General features: G+C 34.3%; 1 protein-coding gene across 13 annotated transcripts in view; it reads right to left on the reverse strand.

Moving 5' to 3' along the window:
• LOC111047600 (RNA-binding protein Nova-1) overlaps positions 1-21,815 on the reverse strand; it is a 135,218-nt gene that overhangs the window by 50,181 nt on the left and 63,222 nt on the right. The window contains exon 1 of one of the 13 annotated variants that reach the window (XM_039426481.1): positions 5,947-6,097. The exons of the other annotated variants lie outside the window; for them this stretch is intronic. Within the exon in view, the coding sequence (XP_039282415.1) occupies positions 5,947-6,016 (70 nt within the window). The 5' untranslated portion in view covers positions 6,017-6,097. Of the gene's footprint in view, positions 1-5,946; positions 6,098-21,815 lie in introns of those variants that run through there. 13 annotated transcript variants of the gene reach the window in all.

Here is a 21,815-nt window from a genome sequence, read left to right on the forward strand (position 1 = left end):
AATGCCAACCTGACAAAATTATTAATTTAGTTGCCAGTTAACAACTGTTTCGAAGAGGTACTCTATCTAGATTATAGTTCTATAGTAACATATGATATGGGAATTTCAATTATAATTAAGAGATTGGGAGAAGAAGAATATACATGCTAAAAGACGAACTTTGAACCCTTAAAAACAACCCTTAGAGTTAAAATATTGCCAAAAGATTTCTTAGTGCGCCTCTAAAGGGCCAACTGAACATACCTACCAAATTTGAACGTTTTTGGTCCGGTAGATTTTTAGTTATGCGAGTGAGTGAGTGAGTGAGTGAGTGAGTGAGTGAGTGCCATTTCGCTTTAATATATATAGATAGAAGATGTACATGATACTTCACCTACTAGACTTTCTGAAAGTAACATAAACTTGACGAACTGAAAACTGGACGTACTGAAATTGTCTTCCCTGACTGGTGCTTATGGATTTCCATCCATATTTCATGAGCATTCCATGAATGTGGTATTTATATCCCAACAGAATTGAACATTAAGATTACAGTATACTTGAACTGTAAACAGTTCAAGCGAATCGAAATTGTCACTTTTACTCCAATTGCGAAAAAGTGATGATTGTGTCACGAAGCATGAACCAATAACTGATCATTTTTCCACATCACAAAGTAAAACGGCCCGTAAAAATTAACTAATTTAGTGCAAGGGTAAATATCGGAATCTAGACTTTTGAATTTTCTTTACAATTACTATATAGTAATTGTCCAATATAGTAACTATCCAAGTCCCTCACATTTAGACAAGGAGATAAAAGTAATACCACTATTTCCCTACAGACCAATTTATCAGAAAATTCTTCAACAAACTGTTTCAACAATTTATCAAAAAAAGAAGTAGCCAGTGTTTACATTTTCAACCCTGGTTCACTTCAAAATAGATTTGAAACACGTTGTGAAGAAATGAACGTTAAAAAGGTTACTTCGATTTTTAATGTTCATCTAAGTAGCCAAAGTATACCAATAAAATTAGTATTGATGTCCCTCAACAAACCACAAAATTTGTGGTATCCTATTATATTAAGCGAGCAATTTCTGTATTTATATATCTGGTTATTTTTAAATCTTGTTATTTTTATAACTGACTATTTTTATATCTGGTTATTTATGTTTTACGGATCTCGAAAACGGCTCTAACGATTTTCACGAAATTTGGAACATAGCAGGTTTATGATATAAAGATTCGATTTCACTAGGTCTCATTCTTTGGAAAACTCGCTGAACGACATTAAAAGGATAATTCATCCTTGGAAAACAAATGATAATTTTGTCGTCTCTCGATAACAGAAGATGCGTGTGCCTGTGGTGTGGGAGAGAGACAGAATTATTTCCAGCTGTGTAATCATAATCAATCAGCGAGAAATTTTATCTAGCTAGACAATTTAATCGATTTGATCAACATAATTTAATCTGATTTGTTGACAAGACATGATAATCCTCCTAAACTAGAGTATATCATAGTTTTCAAAGTTGATCATTATTTGACAATTTCAAGTGATTAGTGAGTGTTATTTTGTTATTCAATTTGGTTTGTATCTAATCTAAATTATAATTTTTTGTTTTCAAATGTTTGAACATAAAATTGAACCTGAATTCAAGATTATGGAATATAACCTACTTTCTGGACTATTTATAGTGTATAAATCAAAATTCGGGAAAGAAACAGTTTGGGGCTGCGCCTGTTAGTACTTCCCCAATCATTTAAAAGAATTGTGTTCGGTTTATCAAAAGTCAATAAATAAATAAATAACGAGTGAAGCTCGGTGCCTCGATATTTTAATAATAAATCAACAAAGTGGTTAGCGTAAGATATTAAATGTGTACTTGAAAACTGCATAGCAGATGTGTGGAGAGACTGAATATTGACGCTTTATTAACACTCAAAATGAAACTGTTTGTTATGACCTGATGCAGCCAATTAAAGGGGTCATTAAATTTTTCTACGGTTGTTCACCCTTTATATTCCAACTTGAAATGATTCTTTACTGTTTGTCTCCAAATTCAATGTTGAGCGAAAGTGTTCAACCTGATGAAATTTATGTACAAGAGCTCACATAATTAGGAAGATTTGGCTCTCCACCAATACTTTATATTAATTACTTCACAGCCTGTGACAAATTCTTTTATCAATTGCCCAACAGACAGCTGTGAAACACTTTTCTCTTGCTAACTCCATTCATTGAGTCGCTTATTACTCCTCTTTGTTTAGGATAAGTGTCTACAAAACGTGCCAATTATTTCAACTCAGACTTGTACTTATTTTGTGGACAACTGGTCATTACTATCAACTCGAATGGTAACAATAATATTCTAACATTAACATTATTTTTTCTCTTTGTTAATGAAAAATATTTTGAAGACAGCGGAAATTGAAAATTATAATATTATTGGAAAGAGACTTGAAAATTCGAACCATCTTATTGACATCATTTCAATCTAACTAGTAGTTCTGTGAACAGTAGATCTCAGGCAGTATTCTCATCCACAAGTACCTGATTGAAACTATAGACCTTATGGAAATACAGCAATAGACTGGCTTCTCCACACATCTGTGTAATTAATCACTTGTCAGCTGATTTATGATGAATAATAATTTATTCTATAGTCTGATTTTTACTCTGATATTGGCGTTTGAAGGAGGCTCCTTTTTCCTTTTATATTATCCTTGAAATGCAAAATTTCAAAAAACCTTGTATATACGTCGACGCGCAATTAAAAAAGGAATATACCTGTCAAATTTCATGAAAATCTATTACCGCGTTTCGCCGTAAATGCGCACTTATCAGCTGATTTATGATGAATAATAATTCTATAGTCTGATTTTTACTCTGATATTGGCGTATGAAGGAGGCTCCTTTTTCCTTTAATATTATCCTTGAGATGCAAAATTTCCAAAAACCTTGTATATGTCGACGCGCAATTAAAAAAGGAATGTACCTGTCAAATTTCATGAAAATCTATTACCGCGTTTCGCTGTAAATGCGCGACATAAAAACATTTAAACATTAAGAGAAATGCCAAACCGTTGAATTGAATCTTAGACCTCACTTCGTTCTGTCAATTACAGCTTCAATTAAGTTTCTTGAGTTCAAATGCACTTTTTAACAGTTTTTACAAAATCAAAAGTTTGGATCAAAATTACAAGAAACAAAGATTCAGTAATAAAGTATTCCCAAGCTTGTTTCTTAGAGAGCGTTCATTCTAACCTCATGTTTGAAATGTTTTGAATGCGCAAAAATAAAAACCTGGTGATACTTCAGCTAGATTTCACAACATAGTTTGTTTGAAAGAAATACTGTCCGATCTAAATGGTAAATTAAAAATTAAATGGAGGAGGAAATAGCAAATAGACACATACTTGATTCCTTTCCAAAAAATAAATTATTAATAGGAAAGAATCAATGATTAAAAATATGAATGTGATGTTGGAGACATGGAAATGTTGGCTCTTAATGGAGGAGATGAGGTGGGTAGTTACTTCCTACTTTGAATATTTTTGGACTATCACACGCTTTATAAATAAGTTAAAGTCCGTCTCCCTTCACATCCTTTCCCTACTTACTCAGTTTTAACATCTCCATCTCCCTCTTGTAAACAACATTTATTCACAAATACTAGCTTTGAAACACTCTTTCTTCATACTCTGAACTCCGGACCACTTCAATAATAATCACTTTTGCAGCTCCGGTCTAAATCAGTTACATTACCACCTGAGTTTGTGAGCCACAACTCAAGCTTTATTGGGGCTCCAATTCAAAATGATCCACAATTTGTTTTCAGTAATATATTCTACAGTAACAGTGCCAGAGTATGATTTTCAACATAATTTATAAGCATTTAAACAGCTGCAAAAATCTCGTCTATATTGAGAAACAATGTTATAAGTATAGTAATATCGTGTTAATAGAAATGCATGAAGAATGGTTTGTCAACCAGGAAAGTATTGTTGCAGGCTGCAAGAATGATTTTCGTAAGAGTAATAATTTTGCAAGTTGAGAATATAATCACAGGTAAGAAAATACAAAAAACTCAGATGAAGGTCAGATAACGTTTGAGTTTATGGGTCAAAGACTATTTTAAATACAGTTAACATAATTCAGCACTATAGTGAGGTCCACGTTATACTGGCAGTATTTGATAAACATTGGTGTTGCTATCCTTGTCTATTTTTCGACAAAGCAGATAGAGCTATTAAATTCTAAATTCTAGCCAGCTATGATTAACATTGGTGTTTAGCTATTTGATTAACATTGGTGTTGCTATCCTTGCTTATCATTCGACAAAACAGATAGCGCTATCCTATTCTCTCTTCCCAATGTTGCCAGAACGTTTCTCAAAATGTAGAAATATAATTAATAAACAAAATATTTAATCTGAATTATAAAAATTCATCATTCAATCATTTGAACAAAATATTTTTCACGAATAAAATATAATAATTGATCATTATTAACTTGAATGAACAGTTAATATTTTATTTGATATAACAGTATCTGCTATAGAAGACAGTGGCAAGGAAGAGAATCGGCAACTCTGTTCTCCTATCTTTCTCCACTGCCATTATAACTTAGATCTCACTACAGTAAGGAATTCTTAAATGATGAACTGTGAATAATTTAACAATACAAATAGATACTAAAACCCTAAAAGCAATATAATTTTTGTTTGACCTGAAATTCAATAAAGCATTGAATGGATAATTTTGAAAATTGAACTGAGATTCGCAATCAAGTGCTTCGGAGGTTAAATTTAATCCCGCCAATAAAAATCAATTACGTTGTGTATTTTTTCTTCCGAAATCAGTTGCGTTATCATAGAATTATTGTTTCGACAACCGCAATGAACTGATAACAAGGTCTGATGAAAATATTATTGGACCTTCCACATTTTGGTGCCGATCAAAATATTATGGAAGAATGCCAGCATAAAGCAAGCGATTAGTTGCTGATAAGCTATCTAGTTTATTGGCTTTCAAATTTAGGTAAAGAGCATTTGATGATAACATAGATTGATAGTTTACGACTCTCAAATAGTTCAATGCAAGGTTATGTAAAGGTTATCTAATATTTTTCATTGGCGATTGCCATATCGCTCTGAATAAATTATTCTTGCTGGATTCACCATTTAAATCCAAATTGAAAACTGTCAGGGCAATATTTTCAAACAAAACTGAAAAATGTCTACAATCATTCCTACAAACAGAGAATTCATTCTCATTTTATTTTTGTGAAAATTTGAAATGCTAGTCGCCTGCTATTCTAGCAATCGATAAACTATAGTGAGGTCAACGTTTAATGGCATTGGAGAAAGATATAGGAGAACAGCAATGCCGATTCTCTGCCTTGCCACTGCCAGCTGCAGAAGATAGTTGATACCGGTAAACCTGAAGTAATATTAACTGTTCATTCTTGTTTAAAATAATCAATTACTCTTAATTCATCAAGAAAACATATTTTTAATGATTTTATAATTTATAGCCATGATTGAGATTAATTATTTTGTTTAATTAGTATTTATACATTGTTGAAAAACGAGCTGGCAATTTTGCAGAGATAGTAAAGGATACCGCTATCTGCTTTGTGGAATATAGATAAGGATATCAACACCAATGTTAAACGAATAGTGTCATTATAACGTGGAACCCACTATTAGAAATTATATAGGAAGATATAATTTATAGAAAGACGCACTATTAGAAATACTGCCATTATAACTTTGACCCTACTATTAAAAATAGTAAGATATTATTTACAGATAGACATAATATTATACAGGAAGACTTCAAACTTCTTGTAAGACCCTCTGGACAGAACTAGAAGACAATGGAGATCATATTTGGAAGCACAATAAACAATAATCACGTAATTCTATATACCAAATAATAACCAATCATTATTACAAACCTTTCAAATTGTCCGCACTCTCTTCATCACTATAAAAAACCTCACCGTTTGAGAAGACTTTGTCAAACATAATGATCACAGCAGAGCTTTGACACTACCCTGAACGACACCAGAACAAAATTCTAACTGAACACTGAACTGGATGGAGTGCAGCCCACTGCAGTTGGAGCTTCCAAAATGCCTGGACACCCGACAGGTTGGTGCAGTCCTAGTCAATGGATTAAACACAGCTGAACACCTTCCAGGAAATGAGGAACCTGTTTTCAATGGTTTGTGGTATTGTAGCCTGCTACCATAGAATAAAACAATCGTATTCTCTGCTGCAACCCATCTAGGTAAATTTTCTATAGCTCTGGAACAATGGACGTCACTGTTCACTGCTTTCTAATAATCATATGCCAAGACACTGCAACTTATCAAAGCTATCTGACTGGCAAACAAGGGTCACAGAACGTCTATTTTTGGCTGAGTCCACTTTCTAAACCAGGGTTGTTGGCTAATATATGGTTGACAATAGAGTACCTAGCAGAAGAATATAATAAATGCTGTTGCATTTTTCATAACGCATTTGAAGAGTAGTTGTTTCAACTGTAGAAAACTGTAAAACGTAGAATAGTAATATGTTTTTTGTGTAGTTGAGATGTTGATATTATTGTGGTATTGAATGAAAAAGACTAAGAAATTGTCAAAAAACCACATATTGATAGTTTTTGATCAGTTTATCAGAGATTGACAATGGTGTAATAACCGAAATCGGTGTTTATGTAGAATATAATAAATGCTGTTGTATTTTTCATAACGCATTTGAAGAGTAGTTGTTTCAACTATAGAAAACTGTAAAACGTAAAATAGTAATATGTCCTAAGACTGGACTAATATAGGAAATAAAATCTATGTTGTCACATGTTTGACATGTTAAAACAGATATCTTATATGATTTCAGGGCGTATGTTAGACAACTAAACTAACTTATGGTCAAATCCGACTCAAATAAAAGACTGGCTCTGTTTTATACTGTATTGTGTAGTTCCATAGACTAATATTATTATTATTATAAGCGTATGGATTTCAATGATGGGGAGACCCAAGGGTAGATCCACCTCGCCGTATGTAGTCCAAAGTTCCCCAATGAGTAAAATTGGGAATAATAATAAAAGGTTTGTTGACCGAGCGAAGTGAGGTCTAAGATTCAAGTCGACTGTTGGAATTTCTCTTAATGTTCAAATGTTTGAATGTTTAAATGTTGCGCATTTACGGTGAAACGCGGTAATAGATTTTCATGAAATTTGACAGGTATGTTCCTTTTTTAATTGCGCATCGACGTATATACAAGGTTTTTGGAAATTTTACATTTCAAGGATAATATAAAAGGAAAAAGGAGCCTCCGTCATACGCCAATATTAGAGAAAAAATCAGAGTACAGAATTATTCATCATAAATCAGCTGACAATTGATTACACAGATGTGTGGAGAAGCCAGTCTATAAGTATCCATAGGGTACGTCCATATAGTACCATATAGTACCATTCAGTATGTACCATTCATGTATTCATTGAATCTGAAGATATAACATTTCCAGAACCTAAAATGGTGCCTAATACAAATGTCCAAGCTCCTTTTGTGATGTTGGCTGATGAAGCATACCCGCTGCTGCCTCATTTAATGACACCTTACAAGAGAAAGAACTTGGACCCCACGAAAAGGAATTACAATAAGAGACATTCAAGAGCTAGAAAAACAGTTGAGTGTGCGTTCGGAATCCTGTATGCAAAATGGAGAATACTTTCAAAAGTACTAGATACGGATGTCGAGTTGACAGAAATGATGATTAAATGTGTATGCGTTATTCACAACACAATAATAGATCGAGAAGGCTTTCAAAGACATATGACAGAGGTTGAGGTCCTAGGGGAATCAGTGGTGTGGCAAAGGGAAGGCAGGCAATTGGACAACGCAAAGGAAATCAGAAACACGTTTGCAAAATTTATGGAAAAATATCCGCTTATCTACAAAGACAATTAAAAGTGTAAGGGTTTTGTGTCAATGTAACTGCCTTTTTTAGCAAAACTTTAATCAATCAATCATGTTCACATTCAATCGATCAATGTTAAAAGTGTATTAACTACTGACATAAAATGTATATATTAAAATTTCAATTGCGACTGATTGTTTTTATGATATGAATTATCCTTGTAAAGACGTATTTTGTTACAAACTGATTTACAATTATTTGACATCAAACTTTAAAAGGGAAGCATTGCCTTATTTGTTATGCTTATTAAAAAAGAATTTACCTCTTTTTTGTGATTTTTTATTATTGTTTACATAATTTTAGGACATTTTACTCTTGATATTTTTCCCCTAAAACTGCTCGTTTAAAACAAACGAGGTGCTGAATTTTCGGAATTTCCTGTGTTTAACAATCAATAGCCTCTAAAGGTGTGGTTAGGAGAAAAAGTTCAACTGTAAAAAAGTCTTAAATTAAGTGAACAATTCAAAAACATCATGAAGGAAGGGCATTTACCTTACTAACAAAATTTTAATAAGCAGTAATAAGGTGAAGTTCCTTATTTAAAATTTGCTGTAAAATCATTTGTTACTAAGATCATATTCGTGGCCGACTTAAAAAGAAACACCCTGTATTCTTGGGAATACAGCCGAAAAAGTATTGAGTTTTGTATACTGTGTTTGTATAATTTCAATACTATCATAGCCCATTTTCGTAGAAACAATTTTGTTATCTACCGGTCTTGTTTGGGTTAATAAGGTTAGCTTTTAAAGTGTTGTGGCCAGTTAAGAAAAAATATATAAAGTGATGCAGTGAAAAAATAAATGGCGGCCATTTAAAAACTTTGAATTAAAATAAATCGAAATAGGTATAACCTAATATTTAAATATCTATCACATCTACTTACCATCAATCTTCATTTGTGAGGCGATATTCCTCCAACAAGCATCAACTATGTTCCTATTAGAATGTTCTTTCATTCGTTTATCCCAAATCGGTGGATTTAAGTGCACTACTGAAATTAGTTCTTCTATATCCATTACTAACAACTTATAACTTACAACTTATAACAACACGAACGGTCCGACTCGCAGGTTATCTGAAACCAGAATGAAAAAATTCATTCCGGTAAAAATCTGACTCAGACAGCCTGCTCGCAGGAAATCGGCGCGCTGGTGCACTATGGACGCTTCCGTTGACTAACATGGGAAAGTAAGCGGGCCGAGTCTGCCTCTATCGGCGCCGACTGTCTGACTCAGAAAACCAGCGTGCATTGTGGACGTACCCTATTGCTGTATTTCCATAAGGTCTATAGTTTTCAATCAGGTACTTGTGGAAGAGAATACTGCGTGAGGTCTACTGTTCACAGAACTACTAGTATGAATATTAGTGGACCTTAAATTTTGTGAAAGTGAAAACCTAATAGACACACCCTATTATGGACTTTTCAATGTCACCTAAATTTGGGAGAGAGATGGTACAAGGCATATTCTTGGTTTTCTCTCCAGATCTGGGATTCTTGAAAGAATGGAATAAATAAATAAAACTCAATCTTTTCTCTATCATAGTACGTACCGTATTGTAATGTAATTTAGGATGAACATTTTTGAAGCTATGTACTAACTATAGAAGTACTATTTACCAACCACAGAAGATATTGAACTGTGTTGATTATCCTTCCGGCAGTCGCGCTGTTGTAAAAAGTACAACAGTCTCAACAGAATGGGTTGGTGTCAGCGAATGAGTCACCTATGCATTCCAAAACTTTCCCCCCATCACTCTACTGAGTTGCAGTATCAACCGAGCAATGGTTCAGTCTTTGAGTGCCATTTAGTCGCGACAGTGCATAAGATAAGGAAAGACTGTATACAGGGACTGTAAACTAACCAATAGCACAGAATTGATGGCTTTGCTTGATGTACATTGGACCATGAAATGGTAATCATCCAAATGTTCATAGGCGTAAAATAATCCAAGAAGATTGAAAAAGTGATTATAGAATTAATTAATATGTTTTGAGAGTAAACAAAGTACATAACACTTGGAAAATTGGATGTTGTACAAAATACAACACGCGACTTCTCGTGTGATTGAGAAGGGCGCGACTACCGGAAGGTTATGAATGAAACAACAAATTCTGGATTGTGGTAATAACATTATTTGAAATAGAAGAAGCAATGTCAAAAACAGTTACAATGTACGGTATACAGGAGCAGTACAAACAAATAAATTTTGCTGTTTGAGACCGAAACATAAAAAGTGAATTGTGAATTGTACAGTCGAATGAATTTCACGTTTAGCGAGTGTTCGTTTATCGAGTGTTCGAAACGCGGCCAATCAGCAACGTTGCCGGTGAACACAAAAAGGTATAATCGTATTTAGAGTACGCTGAACGCTACAACAAATTTCGCCCTGGAAATGTTGCAAGGACGGAATAACTGAATCGATAGATACCGTAACCCGAATTGGCCAAGTAGGAGTGATGAGTTATAAAACATGGCAGCCGACAGATAGAAAGCAGGAATCAATCAATCCATAACAACCAATCTACCTACTTCCATTTGCATTCGCCCACCTAAAGCTTCCATTATTATTATATTCCAACGGGACTTTTTCCTGAATTCCAAATATCGCGAGGTTCACGCTATAATGACAGTAGAGAAGGATAGGAGACAGTCTTTTATTTATCTATTTACAATGCAAATGACACTAATGTAATAACATTGAAAGATAAAATAATAAGATAGTCCTTGAGCTATTTTTCTTCAAAATTTATAGGTGACAAAGTCCAAGATAAGGTTAGAATTTCACGTGTACAATTTTTATAAAATTTTGGTCCAAAATAAACATTAAAACTATGAATTTTGAATTTAGATGGCTTAAATTGATAAATTAATTAGAAATATTCCACTCAATTACCACTTTTAACGAATAATATTGAGTTATTTGTGTTGCCGATTCTCTGCCTTGTCACTCACTGCCTTCAATAGAGGATATCTGATGGTTCGCTGTTCATTCTTGTTTAAAATAATCAATTATATTTCATTCTCCAATAAAATAATTATATGATCAATGACTAAATAAGACATTTTCATGGTTGAGATTTAATATTTTGTTAATTAACACACACATACAAGTTTGTTACAGAGATAACAAGAAGAATACATGCAAACAACAACAATACACATTAAAACAAGATAAAAAGAAAGTGGTACAAAAAAGTGTGGAAGATTGAAGGGTTTCCCCAACTATGGATATCCATGAACTAGGAAAACCTTCAATCCTTGAGAAGGTAAAAAAGGTATCAGGAAAAGTTGAGAGAAAAATGGAATGATCTGGCAACGTTGCGGAGCTAGAGAAGGATAGCGCTAGCTGCGTTGCCAAATGATAGATAGCAACACCAATGTTGAACAAATACTGCCATTATAATTTGGACCACAATAAAGCTGAATTTCACATACTAAGCACATTGTACAACAGTGCTATACATATAATTTCAACAATAATTTAGAAATGTACAGACGAAAATAATAATGAGAGATTGCTGATGTTAATGAGTAGGTTCAAATGCTAATAAATTATAATTATTAAAATAATATGATTGATATTATTAATAGTTTAGAAGTGATCGGATTCTCTTAACAAGCTGAACCCTTATGCTCTCCTCCAAGTATGATCATTTCAATTGTAGGCGTACTCTATATTTATTTATTTGGTTAGCACAAACAATACAATGATCGAAAAAGAAAAACTATATGAATTCAAGTAGGAAGCAATGAATTGAAAGAGAACTCAAGTCTTCAACGAGGAGAAACTGACAAAATGTAACTCTGTACATGAAAATTTAATAGTAAATTTTGTAACGTATCTAGATGAATTCAATTCAATGCTGATGAGAAAATAATAGGTGCAATTTTAAACTTTAGGATGGAATTCTAGTTTCTAGTATATTTTATAACATATCTAGATGAATAATTCAATTCAATGCTGATTAATTGAGAAACATAATTTTCGTTCACACCATAAAAATTTTCAAGTTTTGAAAGTTCAAATACTGTGATCAAGTAGCTTGAATAAAGCTGAGTAAATTCTTTGAATCAAGAAAATCAATAACAGTTTCTTTACCTACATCCTATATAGTGAGGAAGTAAACCAGAATATCAAAAAGTTTATAAATGCGAGTATTTTGGGAAAATATTGATTCTAAATGAAAAATAGGAATGTAGAGTAAAAGAGAGCTGATGAAGCACATTTAGATATTCAATTCAGGAGCAGGAAATTGCGATTGAGGCGCAAACGAGTAGCTGGCAACTATTGAATCAAACGAACGCGTTCAGGAAAAATTGGAAAACCAACAGCAAACCGATGAATTTTCTGGATTATTCAAGCACGGCGAATCAACAAGCGAGAAAATAGAATAACATTTATGGAGTGGGCTGGATGCACGAGCATTGCTCCAGACTCCACTCACTTTGAGGCAAGTGCTTTCGTCGAGGAGATGCAATACGCTCTTCAGAACTCCACAAATAATATTCCAACTCTTTTCATGTAGGAAAATCAGCTCATTTGCAGCACGAGCAGCTTCCACAGGAATATGCAAGCCAATTAAAGTGAGGTCCACGTTATAATGGCAGTATTTGATCAGCATTGGTGTTGCTATCCTAGTCCATCATTCGACAAAGCAGATAGCGCTATACTTTTCTATCTCCGCAACTTTAACAGATAGTTTTTGAACAAAATTAACAAAATATTAAATCTCAATAATGGAAATTTATTATGAAATCATTGAAAAAAAATATTTTCCTGGTGGATAAAATATAATTGATCATTTTTAACAACAGTTGATATTACATCAGATATACGGTTAGCTATCCTCAGTGACAAGACAGAGAATCGGCAACACTGATCTATCTTTCTCCACTACTATTATAACTCACCTTTTCACTATCCATGACGAACTGCAATAATTTTTAATATTAAATTATTTAATAATCAAACTGTAGTATCGTCAAAATAGTAACAATAGTAACAATAATTCCATGTTGGAGTCTGCTTCATCGCTTGATAATTTTATGATAATTGACAACAATTTATAAGCTCCTAATTCCCAAATGAACAAACATTGTCTAATAATTGTCTAATATTATCGTTAGAAAAAACTGTACTCCCAATTCCTGTTTGACACTTTAACGACTATGTGTTCCAAAATGGTTCACAGCCAGTTTTTCCCATGGACCGTGTGTACCATATTGGTACACAAGCAATAGAATGAACCACAGAGGTTCATTCTGGTGCACAGTTCTAAAGGTGCGTACAGACTTTCGCTCTGCTCCGCAACCGAACGTCTCTCCAGCAGAGCGATTGATGATCGACCGGCGAGCAAGAGTGGTTCGACCGGGGAACGCGAGAAGATCTAACATCTTCCGCAACGTTCATGATGGGTGCGTGGGCGGAGTGACTGTGGTTCGATGGTGGTACGAGGGCGGTACGAGGGAGGAGCGTGCTCGGTGCGGGTTGGAAGCGCGAATATGTGTACTCAGCTTAATGCACCTTGGGTAGTGATTTTTTTTGTGTTTAAAGCAGTCCCCTGGAATGAGATACGTGAATGCTACATTAATTTCTTTGAATACTATGCTAAGATAATTAAACATATTTTTTTTTAATCCTCATTCCTGTAAAGAGATTCACTTCAGTTTGTCAGCATTTGATTGAAATTGAAGTATTGATGTTATTCATAAGGTATACTGACAGTTTGAAGGAAGAGTCAATTGACAAGTAATTGAATATAATATGTACGAGTAAAATTTCTGTTGAGTAAAAAAACTATTGTGAGGTTCTCTTTAGACTGACAGCGATGTAATTATAAAACGAAAATCCAAATCCAAATAAATGCAATATACAATAATTACTTTACATAAGTGAAGTAAAAAAATCTAGTGTGGCGCGCTCACACAGCTTTCCTTGCCGTTATGAAAATTGATCACCTGACGCTAGTGTTCACGCGAATCTCAAGTCTACTATTCAAAGATCCAAGCCAGCTGGTGACAGGACAATAACGCTGTAGACACACGAGGTCTGCTATCTCTTCATAGTGAATCATTTAATAGAATCAACAGTTGCCAACAGTTTGCAATATTGGATAATCACATTTTCTCAAATTTCAAACTTATTTTCAATTTTAGGTGAAAATGATACTGAACATTAATTGTAGAGATTTTCATGCTCAATCTTTTCCACTCGAAATGTTTTGTTTGAATTGTATCTGAAGCCTATTAATTGGCTCTAGAATCTAAAATCAAACTTTGCATACATGGGGCGGAGCTCCTGAAATTTTTACAGATATGGGACTAGTGGCAGTTGATAGAGCTTATGAATGACTATTTTAGGTATAAATTTTATCAAAATCGTTGAAGCCGTTTTCGAGAAAATCGCGAATAACCCTGTTTTTGACAACATTTTATCCATTTTAGCCGCCATCTTGAATTGCATCTGATCGAAATTGTTCGTGTCGGATCCTTATATTGTAAGGACCTCAAGTTCCAAATTTCAAGTCATTCCGTTAATTGGGAGATGAGATATATCGTGTACACAGACGCACATACACTCATACACACACACACACACACACACACACACAACACACACACACACACACACACCACACACACACACACATACAGAACAATACCCAAAAACTACTTTTTTGGACTCAGGGGACCTTGAAACGTATAGAAATTAAGGAATTGGGGTACCTTGATTTTTTCGGAAAGCAATACTTTCCTTACCTATGGTAATAGGGCAAGGAAAGTAATAAATCACTAAAAACATTCAATTAAAATGGAATGTTGAGAGAATAACACATGGATATGGACATGTCATATCGAATAGATGGTCCATTCCATCAAATATCATATATGGAAGGGATGGTCCATTACCGTCAAATATTAAATGTAATGGATGTGCACTCAATCACAACTGATGATAAAACTCAGACGGTAGGCTCGGCCATCAATCCATCAATTAATATGCTCTGTCATCATATCACAGGTCTACAAGCAACATTATTGATATGCAACATAGATTCTGATGCGGGTGTCATTTTGGTCCTTCAATGTGATACTTAGCTCTTTCCTCATCCAGTGATTATAATAGGAGTGGTGTTCTCGAATTCCAGCTCTTGTGAGGTGGTGAACGTCAGAGGAATCCAAGGATGGTATATAGCACTATACCATCTATGTATATGGTCTATTCTTGAGAGGAATCCACCAATATAATATGTACGAGTAAAATTTCTGTTGAGTAAATAAACAACATAAAATATACCATAATAATCTATCAGTGTTTTGTGAGGATTCGATACAATAAACCTTTTCATTTCAATCAATCTCTGAGTGCCGGTTGCAGAACAGCCGGTTAAATTTTGACCGTGATTAATTCCACTAAAACCAATCAGAGAAGCTGTCTTTTCAAAAACGCCTTCTCTGATTGGTTCTCGTGGAATTAATCACGGTTAAAATTTAACCGGCTGTTGTGCAACCGGGCCTAAGTCTATGTTTCCATGTACAATTCTGAACAAAAAATCAAGACAACTTGAAATAAGGTATGACTTTCTCAAAATGGTCTTCACTACTAACTCTAGGAGTCATTTCATTTAAATTAACTTAGAACTCCCATAGAAATTGGTTTATTCATAAGCATTGATGGATTGATTTACTAATAAGTGTTAACAATCTAGTAAATTTAGTGAATCATGGGGGTGGCTTTCAATCGAATGCATCTCAGATACATGCACATTCCATTAAATAAAACCACTTGGTAAAACCATAGTCAAAGCAAATATTTAGTAGAAACAAAAATAGTCTACCATTGAAAAACAAGACCTGATTCATGCCTTAGTGACTACTACCAGAGAAATCTCCTATAATTATCTGCTATAAATCTATTATCTCCTATAAATCTGCTATTATTAATTCTGTGCTACTACTCTATTATTATAAAAGGTAATCAGTACCTACTAATAATATTACCAAATTAGTCATCTTTTAAACATTACAGGCTTATACTGCATTTTAGTCTATAGCTGAAGGCTTCCAATCTGCAAAATATTGTGAAATTATAATCCATACAAAATTACTTCTGACTTGGAGGAATATGCGACGCAGAGAAATGGAGGGAGATCAGCCAATTACAGTGATTAATAGAGTCATAGGTAGAAGCGCAGTTGCCAATTTGTCAGTCGTCTGACTGCTTTCAGACAGGAAACTTCGCATGTGTAGCATGATCACATGAACAGTCACTAGAAGTTGGAGAACTCTGGCCACTTCAAAACGGCAACATCGCACCTCTGTATCCCTCCCGCTGTATGCTTTCTCTGCTGCGCATGTCCATACCAAGTAAGAAGTAATTTTGTACAGAGTACAGTCATTTTCACCAGTCATTGACTGGTCTACAACTACATACTCAATCAACTGATCTACAACTCCATAGGAAAATAAATAAAATTTTATTCGCCTATCATGCTATGCAATTTTCAGGTTGAAACAAACAAATTCAATGCATAAAAGAGCAAAAAGCGTGACACGTTGCAGTTACATTACTGAATGAGAGAGCTCGAGAAAAAATGTACAAGAATTTACGCGATAAGAGAGTACAATCACGTAGCCTAAGTTGTTACAGATACGCCGGCAATCATCAATTCAATCACGGCGTTTTTTGCAAACGGCAACCGTTTCTCCGTGAAACAAATATAGTAATCGAGTTTACACGTTCAACAAGGAATTCGTTTGAAGAGATCCGGCCGAGATGATGATGAAGAAGGCCATCAACTACGAAAAGTCAGGGTGACGTTTTTAAATGGATAGCGCAAGTATTTTTGGAGCAAGGGCGTCCTACAACCACCTAGCGACTAAGCAAGGAAGAGGACACACCCTATTACGGCTCAACATCATGATCAATCACACCGCAAATCCCTTCTGCCATCCTATATCCTCCCTATTTCATATTTCACAAAATACCTTTATCATACATCATACTTGTCCTGCCAATCTACCATGATTGAAACATTATTCATATCACACATTTTTTCATGAAAACATTATCCATTTTTTGAACTATTTTTAACGACACTACTGTCTATTTTTTGAATATTAGTTATTAAAACTAGTACTCACATATGAAATGCTTTCGGATTATTTAAATCCATTTTAAACACTGGTGTCTTAATCTCGTTGTCATTGGTAGGTATGAAGCGGTCGGTTGGTATCGGTAGTGTTGGCGGTTTTATTTTAATTTATTACAGAATCAAACAGTTTGAAGTTCAGTTCTTCATTTATGTTAAGTGAATCAGTTTTTATATGTTTGTAGATTTCGAATTGCTCTAGTGTGTTGTGTTCAGATCCTTTAGTTTAAAAATCTGGTGTGGCGTACTCACACAACTTTCCTTGCCGTTATGAAAATTGATCACCTGACGCTAGTGTTCACGCGCATCTCAAGTCTACTATTCAAAGATCCAAGACAGCTGGTGACAGGACAATAACGCTGGAGACACACGAAGTCTGTTATCTCTTCATAGTGAATCATTCAATAGAATCAACAGTTGCCAACAGTTCGCAATTGGATAATCACATTTTCTCGATTTTCCAGCTTATTTTAAATTTTAGGTGAAAATGATACTGAACATTAATTGTAGAGATTTTCATGCTCAATCTTTTCCATCTGAATTTTTTTGTTTAAATTGTATATGAAACCAGATAATTGCGAATCTAAAATCAAACTTTGCATAGATTTGGCAGAGCTCCTGGAATTTTTACAGATATGGGACTTGTGACAGTTGATAGAGCTTATGAATGACTATTTTAGGTATAAATTTGATCAAAATCGTTGGAGCCGTTTTCGAGAAAATCGCGAAAAACCCTGTTTTTGACAACATTTTCGCCATCTTGAATTGCATTAGATCGAAATTGTTCATGTCGAATCCATATATTGTAAGGACCTTAAGTTTCAAATTTCAAGTCATTCCGTTAACTGGGAGATGAGATATCGTGTACACACACACACACACACACACACACAACACACACACACACACACACACACAGACCAATACCCAAACATCACTTTTTTGGACTCAGGGGACCTTGAAACGTATAGAAATTAAGAAATTGGGGTACCTTACTTTATCGGAAAGCGATACTTTCCTTACCTATGGTAATAGGGCAAGGAAAGTAAAAAATATATATTACACATAAAAACTAAAGGAGCTGAACTCAACACACTAGAGCGATTCGAAATCTACAATCATATAAAAACTGATCCACTAAACATCTTAAATGAACAACTGAACTTCATATCCCATAAACTGTTTGATTCTATACTAAATTCGAATAAAACCACCAACACCACCGATACCAACCGACCGCTTCATACCTACCAATGACAAGACAGCAGGGTTGAAAATAGATTTAAATAATCCGAATGCGCTCCACAGTGAGTACTTGTGTAACTAATATTCAAAAATTATACTGTAGTGTCATTAAAAATAGTTCAAAAAACGGATTATTACTTACAGTTCGTCATGGATAGTAAAATAGATGAGTAGAAAACATTATTTCGTAAAAGTTAATTAATACTTGTTTGTGTAACTTGAAACTGTAGTGAGGTCCACGTTATGACAGTGGAGAAAGATGGGAGAACAGTGATGCCGATTCTCTGCCTTCCATAGAGGATAGCAGATACCGGTATATCTGATGTAATATTAAAAGGATTGTAACAAAAATAGTGTTATTATAACATGGACATATCTGATTTAATATTAAAATAATTGCAACAAAAATAGTGCTATTGTAACATAGCCTCACTATATCTTCAAACTATAAGAATCGACAATAATTGAGCACTTGCTTCAATGAGTCATCAAAGCATAGAACAAACAATCACAAGGATTAAATGCATCCCGACACATAGACTCTATAGTCGGATGCTACACGTTAGTTTAAGTTTAAGAAAACTAATCAAAGTATGTAACAGACGTTTTTCCATATTGTAACTGCTTTTTCATGTTTAATTAATACCTCTGACATGGGTTGAAAAGGATTTATTCACACTGCTTAGAATTTAATTATAAATATACAAAACAATAAGTATGAATCTAGTATCTAAGTCTTTATATGTATAAGTCTGAGGAGTAAGTGTGTATAAGTAGTGTCTCTTTTATTGAAGCCTTGAGCACACCACTACGATACGAAAGACGGAGACAATTTCAACCTGTAGTGGGTTCCACGTTATAATGGCAGGATAAAGAATTCGTTCAAATCAAGAGTTGGATGTGATCTGTACAAAAATCTCAAATCGTGGATGAGGTAAGAACAGGAGATTCGAGTTGGTTAGGTGACACATCTGAGAATGAACGACTCAAGATCTGCAGAAAGAGTTTCAAGAGACAAAGTAAGAGAGAGAGAGAGAGAGAGAGAGAGAGAGAGAGAGAGAGAGAGAGAGAGAGAGAGAGAGACAGATTGATTGATTGAGTACTTTATTTATGTAGATTACAATATAATATATTGTATACTTATACTTATATACTTCTATAAAATAGCTTACAATACAGCAAAATTATAGATGAATTTACATAATATAGACTAAGAAAATAATTATTGAACTGTATATGATACGAAAAAAGCAATTTGTAATAATTAAAGATAATATTGTTATGCATCTACATAAATTGGCGGAGATTTGGACATATCAATGTCCATTCTTCGGAAAGAATTTTCAAAATATCCTTCCCAATAACTCTCTACCAAAGAGAGGGTGAGAGAGAGTGAGAGAGTGAGAGAGAGAGAGAGAGTGAGGACTACAATGCAAGAGGGAGAAGGATGAAAAGATATTATCCATCATCCACGAAAGCGTTAGTTTGGAGGATGTTGAGGACGATCTCAGGAAATTTTGTGTCAGGGGATGAAGACGCGGCTGAAAGAGATAGAGACGAAAATACAGAGATATTTTAACCCTGCATAACTCGCGTGAATTTAGTTTCATTATTGACTCACGCGGGGTCAATATTAGTCTATTTGATTTCAAGTATATTTTCGCATTCCTGAAAACATTTTGCAAATCAGTTTATAGAATGAAAATATATCTTTTTCAATGTTTTCCCGTTGGAAGGGCGGCTGTTCTAGGTCATCTCCATTAACTATACAGTGTTATTTGGTTATCCTACAGTTAGACCTAACTGCCTAAAAAATATCTTATTTAGTGACTAGGTTACTCTACCTAGTCACATATTTAGGTTGTAATGATTATAATTCATTTATTATATAAAATACTATAATCATAATACAATTTTGACATTGGAGGAGAAACTAGGCTGAGCCTGTACTATTTCTCAGTTAATAATTAACAATGTTAATTATTAACTGTTAATTGTAAATACAAAGGCCTATGAATTAAACATCTACTGAAGTATTGAAAGGAGGAGAAAAAGAAGAAAAATATTATGGAAAAGAGAGAGAGTGAGTGAAGAACAAGCCAGTAGCTGCTGCCATCTAGTGACGAAATTGAAAACTAGTAAGTGTCGACCATTGAAGAACGAGTAGGCGGAGCTAGGAGGCGTGGCTTACTAGTCTACACCTCGACTGTGATTTGTTCTTTTCTCTCTTGTTTCAAACTCGATCTTTCCAATTCTCCACCTCCCTTTCTAATCATTTTAATTCTCCACCTCTCTTTCTACACTTCTTGTCTTACTCACTCCTGAATCTTGTATTACATCATATCTCAAATTGCATTCCATCTTCATCTTGATCAATATTCACTCTGTTATTACTTTGTGAAATTCATTCAATAGTTACCTACATTAGGAAAGATATCGAGTTGTTTAGGCTACTTCAACATAGAGTAAAAATAACCCGAAAAAAAGAAGATTTTATTGACTATGTTGAATGGAGTAAAATACACCTATAGTAAAACGACGGAGAATCGAAGAACCCATCTCGTTGACAACGATGTAAACCCAACAATTAAACTTCCCAATCAATATTTGACAAAAACCCCATCACATGTATTTCAATCAAACCTACTTATTTCTGGGATAATTTTAGAAATTGAATTTCCATTAGTTGACCAAGCGAAGTGAGGTCTAAGATTTAAGTCGACGATTTGGCATTTCTCTTAATTTTTAAATGTTTTTATGTTGTGCATTCACGGCGAAACGCGGTAATAGATTTCCATGAAATTTGACAGGTATGTTCCTTTTTTAATTGCGCGTCGACGTATATACAAGGTTTTTAGAAATTTTGCATTTCATGGATAATATAAAAGGAAAAAGGAGCCTCCATCATACGCCAATATTACCGTAAAAATCAGACTATAGAATTATTCATCATAAATCAGCTGACAAGTGGTTACACAGATGTGTGGAGAAGCCAGTCTATTGCTGTATTTCCATAAGGTCTATAGTTTCAATCAGGTACTTGTGGATGAGAATACTGCGTGAGGTCTACAACTGTTCACAGAACTACTAGTCTAATAGATGAGATAACCAACCTCACTCCTCTTTCATAATCAATAATGCAATTTCGATAACAGTAGTATATTACTACGGTACTGAATTTTGGTTGGTAATTAGCAAGGCTGCATGCACCAGGAATAGGATTAATGCCGGTATATGCTTCAACAGGAGAGTAACCTCATTCTCTTGAAACGCTAAATACCTCATTAATTGAATGTGCTCTCAATGCATGCCGATATTTTGGTCTAACTCAATTGCTGGTACATACCTTCACCTACACAAACTTTCTTGTTTCGTTCTGAAGAATGATTACGCTAATTAGAGTCCAGAAAAATTAATTACGCCACGACTATCACGAAT

Source organism: Nilaparvata lugens, chromosome 4 (genome assembly GCF_014356525.2).
Source record: "Nilaparvata lugens isolate BPH chromosome 4, ASM1435652v1, whole genome shotgun sequence".
In the NCBI taxonomy this organism is placed as follows: domain Eukaryota; kingdom Metazoa; phylum Arthropoda; class Insecta; order Hemiptera; family Delphacidae; genus Nilaparvata; species Nilaparvata lugens.